This window comes from Papio anubis, chromosome 1 (genome assembly GCF_008728515.1).
Source record: "Papio anubis isolate 15944 chromosome 1, Panubis1.0, whole genome shotgun sequence".
NCBI classification, from domain to species: Eukaryota; Metazoa; Chordata; class Mammalia; order Primates; family Cercopithecidae; genus Papio; species Papio anubis.
Genome location: NC_044976.1, coordinates 156,431,744 through 156,448,807, shown reverse-complemented (window position 1 = coordinate 156,448,807; position 17,064 = coordinate 156,431,744). Strand labels below are relative to the sequence as shown.

The 17,064-nt window shown below is 51.2% G+C and overlaps 1 protein-coding gene across 6 annotated transcripts in view; it reads left to right on the top strand.

Annotated features, from left to right (window-relative positions):
- TMCC2 (transmembrane and coiled-coil domain family 2) overlaps window positions 1-17,064 on the top strand; it is a 44,218-nt gene that overhangs the window by 12,183 nt on the left and 14,971 nt on the right. For 2 of the 6 annotated variants that reach the window (XM_009188958.3, XM_009188973.4), the window contains exons 2-3: window positions 1,179-1,721; window positions 15,352-15,531. In XM_009188958.3, coding sequence (XP_009187222.1) covers window positions 1,179-1,721; window positions 15,352-15,531 — 723 coding nt within the window. The other 4 variants (XM_003893227.3, XM_009188978.4, XM_009188991.4 and 1 more) reach the window with 3 other exon arrangements.

Sequence of the window (17,064 nt, the reverse complement as noted above, 5' to 3'; positions counted from 1 at the left end):
TTGCCGGAGGAGCAGCTGGAGAATCTCAGCGACAGGGCTGAGAGGAAAGGCTGTGGCCAGGGCAGCACTGGGTTGCAGGGCCTCTTTGGGTCTAAGGGGAAAGACACTCATTTGGATAGCTTGTTCCGATGTGTATGCTGAAGAATTGGTCACATTACTGACTATGTCACAAGGTTTGCTCATAGAAGTAAAGTTTATTTCATTGCCAACCGCATCAGGAATGAGATTGGCTGCAAATAACAGAAAATCATACTAGAGTTGTGTAGACAAAGATGGGTTTATTTCATGCAACAAGAATCCCAGGATAGATGTTCACAACTGGTTTGGTGGCTCCATAGACTTTCAAGTTCCCAGGACTGTCCCTTGGGCTCCACCATCTGTGTGCAGGCCCTCATCAGGTTGCAGAATGGCCACTGCATCTCCGGGCACTGCATTCCCATTCCAGATGGGAAGATGTGGAAAGGACCAGTGCCTTTATCAGGAAAGCAAAAGTGTTCCCAGAAACTCACCTTGCTTTTTGTTGGCCCAAACTGCCATGTGGCTACTCCTAGCTGCAAGGGAGTCTGATGAAGCAGGAATTTTTAGCAAGGTGAGTTAAGTCCTTGCAGTTTGGTTGGTAAGAAAGAAAGAGAAATAGATATTGGGTAGGCAATTAGCAGTCTCTGCTACAACAGTGTAACCTGATTGTATGACCCTGATTTTCCTGGGCGAATGTTGGAATTGGGCATCTTTGGAAATCAATGCTTGGTGGCCTGAAAGAGCTGGTACAGCTTGAAGGGATGTCTAACTTGGAAGGAGGGAAGAACTGGGGCTGGGGGTATCCATGTAGAGGGATACAACCCCATGAGCCAAGTGCTACCTATGTATGCCATTAAGCCTCAGACTGAAGCCCTGAGAGCATCATTCCTAGAAACTCTGAATCTACATTTTGATTGGGAATGTCCTGTGGAAAACCATGGGGGCACATCTCTTTGGGAATGAAAGGATGGGTCTGGGTTGCCACCTTTTCACAAAGTGACCTTTTATGCACGACATGCCATCTATAGAGATCTTCCAGGTTCAGATGGCTGCATTAGCTATGCCAGTCCACCAAGGACAGACCCTTCACCTTCACCCCACACTGACTAGGCAATCAAGAGCTTTCCACCCACCAGGGTTCTTCATCTCTCCCCCTTCAGAAAATCCAGCAGCTGTCAGAGGGCTCCATGTTTGGCCACGGTCTGAAGCACCTGTTCCACAGCCGCCGTCGGTCTCGGGAAAGGGAGCACCAGACGTCTCAGGATTCCCAGCAGCAGCAGCAGCAGCAGCAGGGTATGTCCGACCATGACTCCCCAGATGAGAAGGAACGCTCTCCGGAGATGCACCGCGTCTCCTACGCCATGTCCCTGCACGATCTGCCTGCCCGGCCCACTGCCTTCAACCGTGTGCTGCAGCAGATCCGGTCCCGGCCCTCCATCAAGCGGGGCGCCAGCCTGCACAGCAGCAGTGGGGGCGGCAGCAGCGGGAGCAGCAGCCGGCGCACCAAGAGTAGCTCCCTGGAGCCCCAGCGTGGCAGCCCTCACCTGCTGCGGAAGGCCCCCCAGGACAGCAGCCTGGCCGCCATCCTGCACCAGCACCAGTGCCGTCCCCGCTCTTCCTCCACCACCGACACTGCTCTGCTGCTGGCCGATGGTAGCAACGTGTACCTCCTGGCTGAGGAGGCCGAAGGCATCGGGGACAAGGTGAGGTGGGCCTTCTGGGGCAGGGGGAGACTCAAAGGCAAGGGCCATCTGCTGAGGGGCCTTGAGATCTGGGGAGCTGAACCGGGGGCCCTGCCTGGCAGATCCTGACACCCTGCCGCCTGCATAGTTATCTGCCTTGGTTAAAGGAGTCAGATATGACTAGGCCAAAAACAAGAGATGATCCCCAGGATGGCTAATTTTTGTTTCCTCAGGGTTTTGTTTTTCAAAATTGTGTTTTGTTCATACTGGTATTAATGTTGACTTGTTTTCCTTAAATGGGCTATCAAGAAGCAATATGTATAGTAGTTTAAAGCATAGACTGGAAGCAACCCTGGTTCTGCCACTTACTCAGTTAACCTCTTTATGCGTGTGTCACCAGTGGAAAATGAGGATAACAATAGTACAGTTGTAGGACTAAATGAGTTAATATATATAACATACTTGGAATAGAGCCTGGAGTAGTATCATCTTTACTATTGGCACCAACCAAAGAAGATAGGGAATCCGTGAAGGGTGATTTGGGAAGGAGAAAAGCTAGTTTGGCACTTCATGAATTTATATATTCGTTCTTTTATTCATGTAACAAGTATCTATTGAATCCTTATTTTGTGCTACAAGAATGAACAAGCCAGTGTTGCTGTCCTTGTGGAGCTCACTCTAGAAGGGGGACGAGTGGGTGAATGAACAGAGAGATGGGAGCTGCTGTGGGAGCTTCAAGGGAGAGGGGACTTGAGGAGAGAGCGAGGAGCTGGCAAAGACCTGTTTGAGGAAACCATTGAGCTGAATCTTAAATAATTTAGCCAGGCAAGAACTGGGAGAGGGGAAGGGGGAAGGGAGGGCATAGGACGTACAAAAGCACACAAGCTGGTGCTGGGGGCTACTGGGGGTTCATTATGGCCAGAGCATCTAGCACTTTTGGGGATTGACAGGTAGGCAGAGGCCACATCACAAAAGGCCTTGCCATGTTGAGTCTGGGAATAGTGTGAAGCTATCAAGGGGTGCTAGGCAGGAAACTGGCAGGACGAGGTCCCTCTAGGTCTCAATATAAAGAGTAGATTGGGGCAGGCACGTGACTCACACCTGTAATCCCAGAACTTTGGGAGGCCGCGGTGGGCGGATCACTTGAGGTCAGGAGTTCAAGATCACTATGGCCAACATGGTGAAACTCTGTCTTTACTAAAAGTACAAAAATTAACCAGGCATGGTGGTGGGCGACTGTAATCCCAGCTACTCGGGAGGCTGAGGCAGGAGAATTGCTTGGACCTGAGAGGCGGAGGTTGCAGCGAGCCAAGATCAAGCCACTGCACTCCAGCCTGGGCGACAGAGCAAGACTCAGTCTCAAAAAAATAAATAAATAAAGAGAAGTAAAAGAAATGGGGGAATTCTCTAGTTGAGGAATCACAGGAGAAGGAGCGTGTTTTGAGGGGACGGTGATGAATTCAGTTTTGGACCTGTTGAGTTGCAAGTGCCTTTGGGAGCTGTCCAGCTAGGGAGGACCAGCTGGTAATTGGGTTTGTGGGGTAGGGTCCTGAGCCGGGGCCAGTGCTCTGGGAGCTGGCACTGAGGTTGAAATCATGGGTATGGGTGAGGTCTTCAAAGGAGGATGTGTTGAATGAGAAGGAGGCCATGGACAGATTCAACTGACATATAAGTGACAGGCCAAGCACCAGGAGCCTGAGAGAGAGCAGTCAGATGGATAGAAGTAAACTTGCAGCAAAACAAAAGAAAAATGAGCTTGAAGGAGGAGGAAGTAATTAGAGTGAAATGCATAGAAGGGGCAGGTCACATCTGGGTTTGGAAATGTGCACAGGCAGTAGCAAGCAGTGGCTGTCATTGGGAACCATGACCTAAAGCCAGCTTCTGTGGATTAAGGAGAGGGTGGAAGTGGAGGCAGGTGTGTAGCTTGGCTGGGAAGAAGGAGGGCATCAGGTGGAGGCAGTCTGGTTTTGTTGGGTTTTTTGAGTCAGGAAGCACCTGAGCCCACCTTCATGTTGACTGGAGAGGGCCCTATTAGGGAGAGACCGAAGATAGCAGTGAGGAAGGGGAATTCTCACTGGGGTGAGGTCAGTGAGTAGGTGAAAGGGTGTGAGATCCAGATGTCAGCATGGTCCTTGGTCACAAAGAGTCACCTCTGGGAGGCAGAAATGAATTCTTACTTTGTTTTTATTTTCTATAGGGGAAGAAACCAAAAGTGCAACTGTTTATTGTGAATAGTAGGGGTGGTGGGAAGGGCTGGCTTGAGAAGGGCTGTAAAGTTTTGGCTTGGGGCAGAGCAAGGCTCTGAGCAGGAACTCACGGGTGACCTGTCTGGTGTTGTAGAGGCTCGTAATTTGTGCTGGCAGCACCCTAGTGGTTGCACATTGTTTTCTCTGTAGTGGTCCTAGCCAGAGGGTAGGAACAGAGCTGAACGATTATCTGGCTAATCCAGGGTTGGGGGTTGCTGGGAGGGCATGTAAGGGTGACAGAGGAGTTGGGGGTTTGGGTCAGAGAATGCTTGAAATCTTGGCTAGCAGAGAAGGAGGTGGGGATAGGAGAAGGCTGATGAATGTGGAGAAAAGGAGATGGGGGTACTGAGGGAGTGAGGGAGCAGGTATGTTAAGAATAAAGAGGAGTGAGAGATAGGAGAGGGCATTGGTGTTTACGATTTGGGGGATGGGATAGGGAAGACAAAGGTCCGAGTGTACTCATAGAGCATGGCAAACAAGGAATGAATGGAAAGATAATTTGCAGTGGCAAGAGCTGAGAGGCTAGGTTGTGGGATGGGCTGTCCACATGACATGGAGATGCCCCCTAGGACAGTGGTCAGGAAGGAGGGCAGCCGGTAGCTTTGATAACTGGAGGGTGGGGGAGAAGAGTGCAATGGCAGGGACCTCAAAAGAGGCCGGGCTAAAGCAACACTGAGTACAGTAGAATGCTGGTCCCATCTCCAGAGGGCACAAAATGAGGGAGGAAGAGGAAGAAAAAAATCACTGCGATTAATGCGGGCTCCAGGGCAAGCGGAGCTGCAGTAAGAGCCTGCAGGGGCCCAAGTGCATGACTGTGGGCAGGAGGCAGCTTGTTTGTTGTGGAAGGAGGAGTCTGGAAGGTCCAGTGGGAGGGCAGATGAAAGAGAAGACAGCTCAAGTGGAAGTGAGAGAAGGAGACATGATGGAAGACCAAACAATTCTACATTTGGGGCATGTGAGGCCCCGTGGGTTTTCCAGCGTCAAAGTTCCAAGGGAAACTCTGATATAAAGTTGTTTTTACCTTAGATGATCACCAGAGCAGATCCATCTCCACATATAGTTTTAAATTGTCCTCTCATCAACACAGACTGTTTCTCAAGTTCTTGTGCGTGTTGACATTTGAAAATGTTTGGATGTTCGTTCATTCAACAAGCATTTGTGTATATGCTGTGTGCCCAGCACTGTATAGCAGCTCGGGTTTGGTTTTGTACTTTTCCAACGTAGAAAGTGCTTTTGTAGACATTGTTTCATGAATTCATTAAAGCAATCCTGTGAGACAGCAAAGCCAGGTGAAGATATCCCAATTTTTTTTTTTTTTTTTTTTTTTTTTGAGACAGAGTCTTGCTTTGTCACCCATCTCTGCTCACTGCAACCTCCGCCTCCTGGGTTCAAGTGATTCTCCTGCCTCAGCCTCCTGAGTAGCTGGAATTATAGACGCCCACCACCTCGCCTGCCTAATTTTTGTATTTTTAGTAGAGATGGGGTTTCACCGTGTTGGCCAGGCTGGTCTTAAACTCCTGACATCAGGTGATCCGGCTTTCCTCAGCCTCCCAAAGTGCTGTGAACTGGGTGTGAGCAGGGCATCTGGTTCAGAAGCTGTCCAACTACTCTGGGGGTGGGGCAGAGTAGCTGGATTCTGGATTGGTTTCAAAGATCAAGCCACAAAGGTTTCTGATGATTCTATGTGGCATGACAGAAAGAGAGAAGTCAAATGTGGTTCACAGATTTGTGGCCTGGCAGCCAGAAAGAAGAAATGGCCAATAACTGAGTCAAGGAAGATGGCAAATGGAATGAGTACCTGGCAAGGGGCGTGAGGTGGGGAGGCAGAAATCAGAGCTACGTTTGGGGTACCTTCAATTTAAAGTGGCTATTAAACGTCCACGTGGAAATGCCAATTAAGCAGTCAGCTGTACGAGTCTGGAGTTCTGGGGAGAGATCCAAGCTAGAGGCATAAATTTGGGAGTTGTCAGCATATAGATAGTATTTAAAATGATGGGACTGAACCATTTGCAAGCCTAGCCTCCAGTGGGGAGAAGTCTGTTCTCAGAGTGAGGAGCTCTGCACGCGTTGGCTAAAAGGGTGGCGTGGCTTTGTGAAATTGAGAGCTGGAGGAGCCCAGCAGAATGAACCAGGTTGTTCAGCCCTTAATGAGCAGACACTCTGCGTGTAGAGGCAGCCAGGCCCACCTCTCATGGGTGAGTCAATGAATACATTTTAAAAATCAAATTAGAAAAATCCTGTCAAGCAGGAGTCTCCGGTATGCAGCTATTTTATGAGGAGGGAAACCGTGAACCTTGCTGTCTTTGGTTGCTTAGGGCTCCCATGAAGACCTCCTGAACAGGGGGAAGATGTTGGGGTGGGCAGTGGGCACTGACAGAAGCTGGTGAAAGACTGGATGTTTGCAGGGGCCTGGGGGAAGCGGGACCTGGGGGAAACATTAGCTGGGGAGCTTCTCTGTGAGGCTCTGCCATGTGGCTCACCATGCCTGAGATACCCAGATGGGAGGGAGGAACTCTTTTTTTGCTGCTTATGGAAGACGAGACCCAGAGACTTTGGGTGACCCGATGAGGGGACAGTTCTCTGGGTTCAGGGTGATAATGGGGGAAATGGTTGTTCCTGTGACTATTTTATATCCTTCTTTAGAACCCTCAGCTTTGTTAGGTGTATGACCTGGTTGATCTTTATAACATACCTGTGAAGTTGGCAGAGCAGGTGTTATCTCCATTTTACAGATGAATAGACTAAGGCCTAGGGGAATCAAGAGACTGCTTGTCTATGGTACCCAGCTAGGTCTTGGCAGGGAGACAAGGGATCCTAGTCTGTACCCGAGACTCATCTGAGAGGTGACATCACTGAACCCAGCTGGGGACCATTTTATGCAAAGTCTATGGAGAGCAGGTTTGCCTCAGCCCGAGGGGGTTGATTTTATCTCTTGGTTGCCGTTTCCCCTTGAGTTACCTAGATTTCCTGACCTGGAGCTATCCTTCCAGGAATGGGCGTGGCCCTGAGGATCGTGAGGAGAGAAAGGTGCTTCCCTGTCACAGAGGAAAAGGGTCTTCCAGCCATCAGTAAACCCTGCTCCGTCAGCTGACTCCCCCACACCCAGAGGCCCTGGGCTGGGGTGAGAAGCAGTAGTGGTTCTGCCCGGATCTCTGGGCATGAATAGGAGGTATTCTTCTCTCCCTAGTAAACACAGCCCCACATGCTCTCTGCAAGATCCCTGGCGGTTACTAGCATCTATTTTTAATTCATAAGCCTCCCCCTCTCCGCACACCCCCTGCCATTGTTTAGAACTCACCAGCTGGCTTTCGGACCAGAGCAGCCCTGTTGGGGTTGAGTTACCGAAACACCCTAGAGGCAGCTAAAGTTCCTCAGCTGTCCTGGAGAGGCTCACTCCAGCCCCACCCCAAGAAAGTAGGGGACCTCAAGCCCCAAGGAGAGCAGGGTGTGATGGGGGACAGATAGGGGCTCACGGTCCAGGGAAGCAGCTCAGCCTTGGTGATGGTAATTTGGATGTTGGTTGTTCCTGCTAGATCCACTTAGTTGTCTTTGAGGTTGTGCCTTCAATTACTTCCCTGTTTAAAAACAAAAACAAAACATTGTTGGCTGGGTGCGTGGCTCCTGCCTGTAATCCTAGCACTTTGGGAGGCCGAGATGAGTGGATCACTTGAGCCCAGGAATTTGAGACCAGCCTGGGCAACATAGTCAGACCCCATCTCTACAAAAAGAATTTAAAAATTAGCCGGGTGTGGTAGCGTGCACCTGTAGTCCCAGCTGCTTGGGAGGCTGAGGTGGAAAGATCACTTGAGCCCGCGAGGTTGAAGCTGCAGTCAGGCACGACTGTACCACTGTACTCCAGCCTGGGTGACAGATTGAGACCCTATCTCCATTTTTAAAAATCGTCATCTCAGCCTTGCCATTCTGCTTTCTAGTATGTATGTGACACAGAAAAGTAACTGCTGTCTCTGTCTTAGATTTGTAAAGTGGGGAAAAAAATGTCATCAATTGTGGGTGCACTTGGGCATTGGCAGGTGATTAGAGAGTGCAGGTTTTCCATCCGTGTGTTGCCTTAACCTCTGGGAGGCACATGCCCTGGAGACTAGAGAGGGAACTACTGGTTATATATCCAGTGGAGATGGAGTTGAGCCATCTGGCTCCTCAGAAAACAGATGAGGTCCCCACCCTCTTCTCCCTCTTCTTCTTCTTCTTTTTTTTTTTTTTCTTTTTTTTTTTTAACAGCAGTTCCTGGAAAATGTAGTGTCAGAGGGTTGTATTCCCCTTCTGTCATCTCTCCCAGGCCTGGTGAGGCATCAGTCCCCTCTCGCCTTGTTCAGAACCTCTCCCCAGCTGACCCCTGGGCTTGTGCATGGAGTGTCAGGAAGGGGATGCAGCGCAGGAGTGCTGGGTTTACAGCCAGCCAGCCCCTGACTGTGTCCTGCTCACCCCTTCCCCTCCTGCAGTGTGGCTGAGAAGCAGCATGGGGCAGAGCTGGGAGGGCTTCTGGACAGCTTCAGGAGACTGTGGAGGTGCTGGGGACAGGACTTTATGACAGGCCCTGCTTTGAGAGCAGGCAGGAAGGAAGAGAGGGCCAAGATCTCCCCACTCATGCTGCAGGTGAAGTGAGGAGGGTGGAGAGATGACAATGTCCTGACTGGATGCTTCCCTGTGGCCTCATGGAGGTGTTATCTCCAGGCTCCAGACGGGGAAACCAGTGGAGTTCAGCCCGTCACCTAAGCCAGAGCAGACTCTGAATGCCCTATGCTCTCCGTCCACTCCCACACCAGATTTATCCAACAAGATTTCTTCTCTGCCCCAGCATAAATAAGCACCCCTGTTTACTCTGAAGGATGGTGAGTGAGGGCCCCCCCCCCCCAACCCCTGGCTCTTGCCAAGAAGATAGATCTTGGCAGCTGCCCAGAGGCCTTGGTTTGTTTATGTCTGGGAGTCTGCTGGTTCAGAGGTGGGTGGGGCGGGCTCTGCTGAGAGAGGTTTCCAAACATGACCGCTCAGCCAGCTGGCCATGCGGGCGCCCGATGTATCTGAACTTGTAGGCCAGGTTGCATGGGAGGCTGAAGGGGCCCAGACGGGCCACACTCTGCATGTTCACACGAATGCATCCACTTTCTGAGTCACACCACCATGCAGGTACATGCGCCAGCCTCTGCTGACCTGCCCTCCCTCACACCCAGGAGTGGTGGAGGGCAACTGCCTCCTCTGTTCCCCTTGCCCATTCCATCTCATCTCTTCTGCCCTTCTTTCTTCCTCTCTGCATGGAAAGGTCCTTTGGGCAGAGGGAGAGCCAGAGGCAGCCAGACCAGCAGTCTCAGAGGAGCCTTTCAAGGCCGTGCCTGTGCTGCCAGTGGCTTGCCAGGCCAAGGCAGGGCAGCTGTGTGATTTGCCATGAATTGCTGCTCCCTGTCTCAGTGACTCAAAGCCCCTATTCCCCAGAGGCCTTGGGGTCCCAGCACAGCTGTATATCCTCTTGTGCCTGGAGATCCGAGAAGTTTCTTCCTTTAGTCTGATTTGAATTCCTCATGTTCAGGTGAAGCCCCTTGCCTTGTAGGGGTCCTGCCCCTTGAGAGGGGCCCAAAGTGAGGACTCTGTGTCTGACCTAAAGCTCTGACACCAGACATCATAAGCTGCAGCATCCTCTTGACTTTTCAGACAGAATCAGACAGCAAGTAACTGGCCTCCAGAATTAGCCTTTATGCATCTTTTCCCCACTAACACCCACTGACTTTCTTTCTAGATTGAAAATATCGGCCGGGCGCAGTGGCTCATGCCTGTAATCCCAGCACTTTGGGAGGCCAAGGCGGGCATATCACCTGAGGTCAGGTGTTCGAGACCACCCTGGCCAACATGTGGAAACCTCGTCTCTACTAAAAATACAAAAATTAGCCAGGTGTGGTGATGGGCATCTGTAATCCAAGCTACTCAGGAGGCTGAGGCAGGAGAATTGCTTGAACCCGGAAGGTAGAGATTGCAGTGAGCCCAGATCGCGCCATTACACTCCAGATTGGGCAACAAGAGCGAAACTCAGTCTCAGAAAAAGAAAAGAAAAAAAAAGAAAATATCCAGTATTCTCCAGACTAGCTCTGGCATCTGGGAGTACAGAAATTGCCAGGATACAGGGGGCAAAATTAGATAACTTCCAAGTTACCTAGCCAAGATGTGAGGTCATGCCTTGTTGACGCCTTTGTCCCCAAGCTCAGGTGAAAACTTGGTGAGAAATAAGCTGTCTGTCTGCAGACACAGGTGGGAGAGGCCAGCCAGGTATCTGCCTGGGCTCTCCAAGGCTGCCCAAGGGGAAGGTGTGCTCACGGTTCAGGTGTCAGACCCCTATGCCAGAGCTGGTAGCAGTCAGCAAGAGTAGCTGTCATCGAGTTCCAGACGGTGAGGAGCCGGCGCTTCTGATGTGGGCTGGGTCATGGGAGTTGGCTCAGGTCTCCCCGGCTACCCAGCACATTCTTCCCTGGATCTGCCACATCCCTGAGATGAGAAACGTGACCCCAGTCCCCTCTGGTGCCAGATGAGGCAATGGAAATACAGTATCATTAACCTGATCCCTGCTTCTGCCTGTCCTTTTCATAGGCACATTTTGGGCTTTCTCTTTATACACCACGGAGCAGAGAGCTCTGAAATAGAAGCAAAAATGAATGTACACACCCCATTGCATTTCTTCTAGGCTCCTAGGGAATCAGAAGCTCCCCTGAGCTGCAGTAGGGAGTTGGGGGAAGTCAGTGTCGCTTCTGGGGACAGTAGCCTTTTCCTACCTCTCTTCTCGGTCCGGGGACAGGCTCTTGGACCCCTAGCCCGTTTCCCAAATCTTCCAGATGCCAACCTAGAGGCCTCCTGCCTCCTGCTGCTTTTGTCCTCTTTGATCCCCCTCCAGATCTGATTCTGGGAGTTCTCACTCTTCCTTTCCCTTTTTTCTTCCTTACAGTTCTCCAGATACCCCACCACTGGGACCCTAGAGCTGGGCTAGTGTCCATAGCTAGTGAATAATTCAGCAGGCTCAGCAGGAGCTAAATCAGACCCAAGGTGATACTGTGACCAGGAGGCCTCCTCTGGGCAGCTGGAAAGACGAATCCTGCCCTGGAAAGACAAGTGCTCTGTAACATTAACTTCATTATATAAGGTTTCTTCATTGCCTGAGAAGGTAGTTTCAGATCCAAATATAATCTGGGCCCCATGCCTGTCCACTGACTTCTCAGGGCCTCAATGGCTTATGGGCATGCCCCCCAAGAGGTGCCACTCCTGTCCTTTTGAAAGCCTTCCAGGCATCAACAGTCAGCTGAACAGCAAGCTACAGTTTGCAGAATGCGTTCACACACATTTCTCATTTAGTCACATCAGCTCATGGTATGCTCTGAGCCCTTGAGTCAGCAGGAGCACACTAGAATTCAGTGTTTCAATCCTCTGCTTTTAGAAAGGAATGATTCCAAATTATTCCTGGCAAGCAGGATGGGGTCGAGGGTGCTCTGCTTCCTAAAAGTTGCCCAAAAAGGAAATGTGGCTTCCTCTCCGGGTCACTTTCTCTCGGGCCTGTTGCCAGTAAAGCCTCCTCCAGGGCAAGTGACTGTAAAGGCAAGAAATCATCCGTCTTTCCTACCTGCCTGGTACAGATTTTGATTTGCCTAAAAGTGACCTAGGTAAGTGGTTCTGTTCACTGCCCAACATCTGGGCTCATGTCTGTGAGAAGGACCACCTAAACAGGAGTGTCTGTGGCATTAGACGGGCAGAGGACCAGCAGGAGAGATGGCATGCTCCCTCTCTGGAAGCAGCTGAAAGGGGCCCTGGTGTGTGCATGTGGGTGCTGCCCTGCATCTTCCTCCACTCTGACCTGATCTGTCTGCCTTCCCAGCTCACACAGCTGTGCCTATCCACGTACTCCTAGGAAGCCTGCCCACCTTGGTTGCTGCCGTTCACACTGAAGAATATTATCCTTCCTCTCGCATTTCCCTGGGGGTTAGCAGAGCTCTTTGGTCATGTGTGTTTCTAAGAAGATGCACCTTCTGGCTGGGCTGAAAGTGAATACTTGGGGAGAGAACCTCTGAATAATGACCACTTTGCAAACTTCCATTTCCAAGCAGGCTTGGTGAGCATAAAAGAAGCTGCCAGCCTTTCAAAGAAGAATCCTCACTGGGAGATTTTCACCGCACATTTGGGGCCTGAGGTTTTTTTAAGGCCTCACCTTGTATTCTAAGCTACTAAATGTAGCTGCTTTTCTGCGTGGTTCTTTGCTCCTAAAGCCTATGACTTCTCCAGTTTCCCACCCTTTAAAATGTGTGGTTTGTGATTTTTTTTTTTAAGAGAAAGAAAAGTAGGCCAGGTGCAGTGGCTCATGCCTGTAATCCCAGTGATTTGGGAGGCCAAGGCAGGAGGATCACTTGAGGACAGAAGTTTGAGGCCAGCCTGGGCAACATAGTGAGACCTTGTCTCGCTTAAAAAATAATAATAATAAAAAAATAACTAGCTGAGTGTGGTGACATGCACATGTAGTCCCAGCTACTTGGGAAGCTGAGGCAGAGGATCGCTTGAGCCCCCAGAGTTTGAGGCTGCAGTGAACCATGATCACACCACTGCACTCCAGCTTAGGGGAAAGAATGAGACCCTGTCTCTAAAAGAAAAAACAAGAAAAATAAGATGATTTTAAAAGGGCAGCAGGGAGAGAATAACAATAAGGCAAAGGAAGAGAAAATAAAAAATTTAAGATTTAAAGATTTAAAGAGTACTAAAGAAAGAAGAGGCATGGCATAAAAATTAAGGGAAGAGAAGGAAGGATATAGAAGAAAAAACTAAACTAAGGGGAACCCAGTAAAAGGGCTGAGACCTTCCAGACGTGCAGAGAGAAGAGCCTGTGCCCAGGACCTGGGCTTCCTTCCAGTCCACCCTTCTAAGATGACAAGAGCCCATCTGTCACCCCCGCCTCAGGCTTAACTTGGATGGGTGGAAAGAGTGAAGCCAGAGACCCCCTGCCACAGCTCAGCTGCCCATCCTGTGAATTGATAGTGACCACTCTGTGTCACTGAGATGTGGCCTCCATCTCTGCCAGGCCAGAGAGGAGGCAGCCCAGGGGTGTCCAAGACTGATCAGGAAGTGCAGGGGATGCGGCTTACTCCACAGCTCCTTTTCTTTGCAAAAGAAGAGCTGCTTTGCGACTGGTGTCCTTTCAGAGCCCACTGCTTTAGTGCGCTTGGCAGCTTTTCCCAGGTGTGCCTGCCACTCTCTTAACTTTGCTCCTGATGGCAGCTACTTCTTTGACTTTTTCTGTTTCAGACCAAGTCTTCCAGGTACTATCTGGAATACTGTGGTTTGTGTATGCATGTGCACATATACCCATGGTGAGGGAGCTTCAGGACAAGTCACCGATTTCAATAAAACTTAGAAAGTGTCATGCGTTTGCACGAGGGTCCTGGGAGATAATGATCCTGTGTACCATTTGCAGCTAGGAGAAGTGAGACTCAGTTGCACAGAGTCTCCAAGGCTTGGCTCATTCACCCTCTCCTCCATCTCCTGATGCCACTGGTCTCACTCTGTAAGGCCGCCTCACCCAGGCTGCTGCTTTGTAGTTGCTCCTGCCTCCTTGCAGTTGTGAAGTGGCATGGACAGAACGTGAAAGCCGCATAGCTAGCGAGTGGCAGGGTAAGGATTTAGACCAGGTCTTCTGACTCCCAAGCACTCTGTGGCCACTGAAAAGCTCATTCAGTGCCCAGTGAGCCCAGCTCTGGCACATCTTCCTGCCAGACACATTCACCTTAATCCCCTCTCTTTACACCATCTTCCCATCACATTTGTGGAAACCGTCTCAGCGCCTATAGTGACTTGACCAAGGCCACTTAGAAAGCATGGAAGTGAGTCTCGCACCCAGGGCTCTACAGGGCCTTTCCCACCATGCCACCATGCTTTGGGCTGTCTGTTCCCCACCCCCACCACAGGAAGCTCTGCGTCCTTGGCAGATTTGGGAACACGTCTCATGTATAAAGAAAAGAGCAGGCTCAGAAAAGCATTGCTCTCCTGCTAACTTGCCTGGCAGGCATCCCCCTGGTTCCTGTTTGCTACTTTTCTCCTAGCAGACTATTGGTTCCCTCCTGACCCCCTGTTTCCTGCTGTTCAGTTATTGTGCTGATGCATAAGCCGCTCTTGGATTGGAGCTAAAACCTCCCGTTAGGGAACTACGAGGTGCCTGTATTGGGGGCACCTATCCCCAGTTCATTTTGGTGGTGCAACGTGGCCTTGCAGGAAACTCTTTCTGTTGCTTCTGAGCCCTCCTGATCCCAGGAAGCACAGAGAGACCTACCATGTAGAGTGAACCCCAGGGCTCTCAGCTCACTCGGCCCCTCCCCACCTATCTCCTGCTGCCACTGCCTTCTCTTCCTTTTCCTCTGCTTAATAAGAAGAAGTTAAAAATCTTAGCTTGGGCTGGGCATGGGCTTACATGGGCTCACACCTATAATCCCAGCACTTTGGAAGGCCAAGGCAGGCGGATCACGAGGTCAAGAGATTGAGACCATCCTGGCCAACATGGTGAAACCCCTTCTCTCTACTAAAAATACAAAAATTAGCTGGGCATGGTGGCGCGCACCTGTGGTCCCAGCTACTCGGGAGACTGAGGCAGGAGAATCGGTTGAACCCAGGAGGTGGAGGTTGCAGTGAGCCGTGATCACGTCAATGCACTCCAGCCTGGTGACAGAGCAAAACTCCGTCTCAAAAAGTAAAAAAAAAAAAAAAAAAAAGAAGGGGTATCTTGAGTATGAGAAGACCAAGCTGTCTTTGTTGCTACCTGAGACAGAACTGCAGTGGCCAGACTGCCTTTCATGGCAGCTAAATGAGATAGATCATTTCATCATTCTACCATGTCAGTGTTGAGGGAGGATCAGTCTTATGCTAGGCACAGCGAAGGGTCCAGATGAACATCAGATCTGATCCCTGCCTTATCATTTAATAGGGGCATAAGACCTATTTACAAATAACCCTTATACAAGAACAGTGCTTGGTGCCAACATATAAAGTCAAGATCCAGTACCATAAGAGGGGGAGCGTTTACAGAAGTAGGGGAACGGCCAGAAGTGTTCCCTGGCCCTACAGGTCAGAGCTGGCCTCAGAAATTGGGACCTATGTAATATGCTTTGCCAGGCTTCTGTGCTCACAAACCCCAAGTTATCAGCCAACCACAAATGTTTGTATAGTTTCCATGAGCCCAGGGTATGAGGACTCCTGATCTTGGTGATTTTGGCTGCAAGCCCTGGCACTGGCTCCCAGAGATAGCACTGGGCCCTTATCTCTTTACACCTTCTTGAATTTGGGACTACCCAATCAACGCGACGTGTGTTAACCATCATTATTTAAGCCCGGAGTCCCTCGCCAGGCTCAAGTGAGTGCAGAATCCACGTCTTTCTGAACAGTTCTGCTGTGGGAAGCTGCCATTAGAGAGATCCAGCAGGCCCCAGGACTCAGCGGGCCACTCACTTACACTGCTCACTGCTCATTGTCCTCAACTGTGGACCTCTGTCCCCCTCTGCTGGCCACTCACAGAATTTCCTGCTGGGACTGTCGAGATGAAGTCCAAGGAGGAAGAAACTGCCGTGAGTTTGCCATCTGTGTTTTATCTTGGGTGTTTTTGCCAGGGCAATGCTGGCGGAGACTGGGAAGCAGAAGCTAGTGCAGAAGTGGCCATTGGTGTCCAGGGCAGAGACTGGATTTCTGGGACAGGATCTCAGGGCAGAATTTCCCTGGTGAGGCTGGCTGCTGTCAGCTTCCTGCAGGTGGTTATTGGAGTAGAGAAACTGCCTTGGAAGTGATCGTGCCTTAAGCCAACGGGCAGGGCAGCAGGGAGAGGAGGAGAGGACTCTGGCTGGAGCTGGCTGTGTTAGGATCTGCTGGGGAGCCCCCCTCCAGGCTCCAGTCTTTTTGGCTTTGGAGAGCTCTTCCCTATCCTGGAAGGCTGGCTGGGAGGCTCACTTCCATTCCAAATCCATGAGACTGCTCTGTTTGTCAGAGGAGCTTCTGATCATGGGAGGCATTTCTGTGAGATGGGAGGGGCAAGGTGGAGTGCCTGTCTTCTGGGTGGTTGAAGGATGCAAGTGCATCCTGTCATGTGTCCTTGTGCACATCCCTTTCAACCTCCCTTGCCCCCCAGCCACCCCTCCTCATTGGTGTCTGTCATACCTGGGCATCCTTATGCACATAACTCACAGTGGAACAGCTGGACTTGGGGAGGGGCATCTCATCAGAGCTTGGTCCTCTCGGTGATCCTCCATGTCTCCTGCCAGATGGGAAGGAGCAGCCCGTGAGCCCCAGGGGAGGGGGAAATCTCCCAGAGCAATCCGCCCCTAATCCCCAGGCTGTGCCTCAGTCTGGAGATGGCGGCTGCAGAGCCTGGGAGCTCAGGCACACCTGCTCGCAGGCCCCGGCTTCCTGGAGCAAGCCCAGTGCTGCCCAGGGTCTGTGACCCCGGGGACCTGACGCACTCCACAGACAGCTGGGGCCTCAGAGCTCCGGGCACCTTGTCGCCAGCGCGGCTTCGGGAAACAGTGCCCACACAGGTGAGGCCCCTGGTGGGTGGAAGGAGAGAATTTCACTGGGTGGGGTGGAGTTGGGGGATGGAGAAAGGCCTGTTCTGCAGTTAGTCAGGTGGGCTCTGCTTACACTCCAGTCTCTCAGGGAGCTCTCCTCCAGGTGTAGAGAACTGTTTGTGGGTAGGAGAAAGGAGGAGCCTTAGGCTGCCAAATGCTGGGAGAGCCCCTGGGGCTGGGTGTGGGCGCCCTGTGCAGGAGGGCAGGTGAACCCTGGCAGAGATGCCTCCAGAAACCGTGGCTATGTGGCACTTCAGCTGGGGCCCAGGCACCTTATTAAGTGGAGGGGTGTTCGTGGTTGTGGTCACTTCTGTCTATGGAGAAACAGTGACAGGGATGGGGATTGTGAAGGTCCAGTGAGTGCTGACCCCAGAGAGACAGTGGGGGAGGCCATAAGGAGTAAAATGTTTGGGGACTGAGAGTTTTTAGGGAATTCAGAGGATGGAGAATGGAGAAAACCTGAATATGAGAGGGCAGCTCAGGGCCCCAACTGGGATCTGTGGGTGTGAGGAGACGAGGAGGGTGCAGGACATTTACTGGACA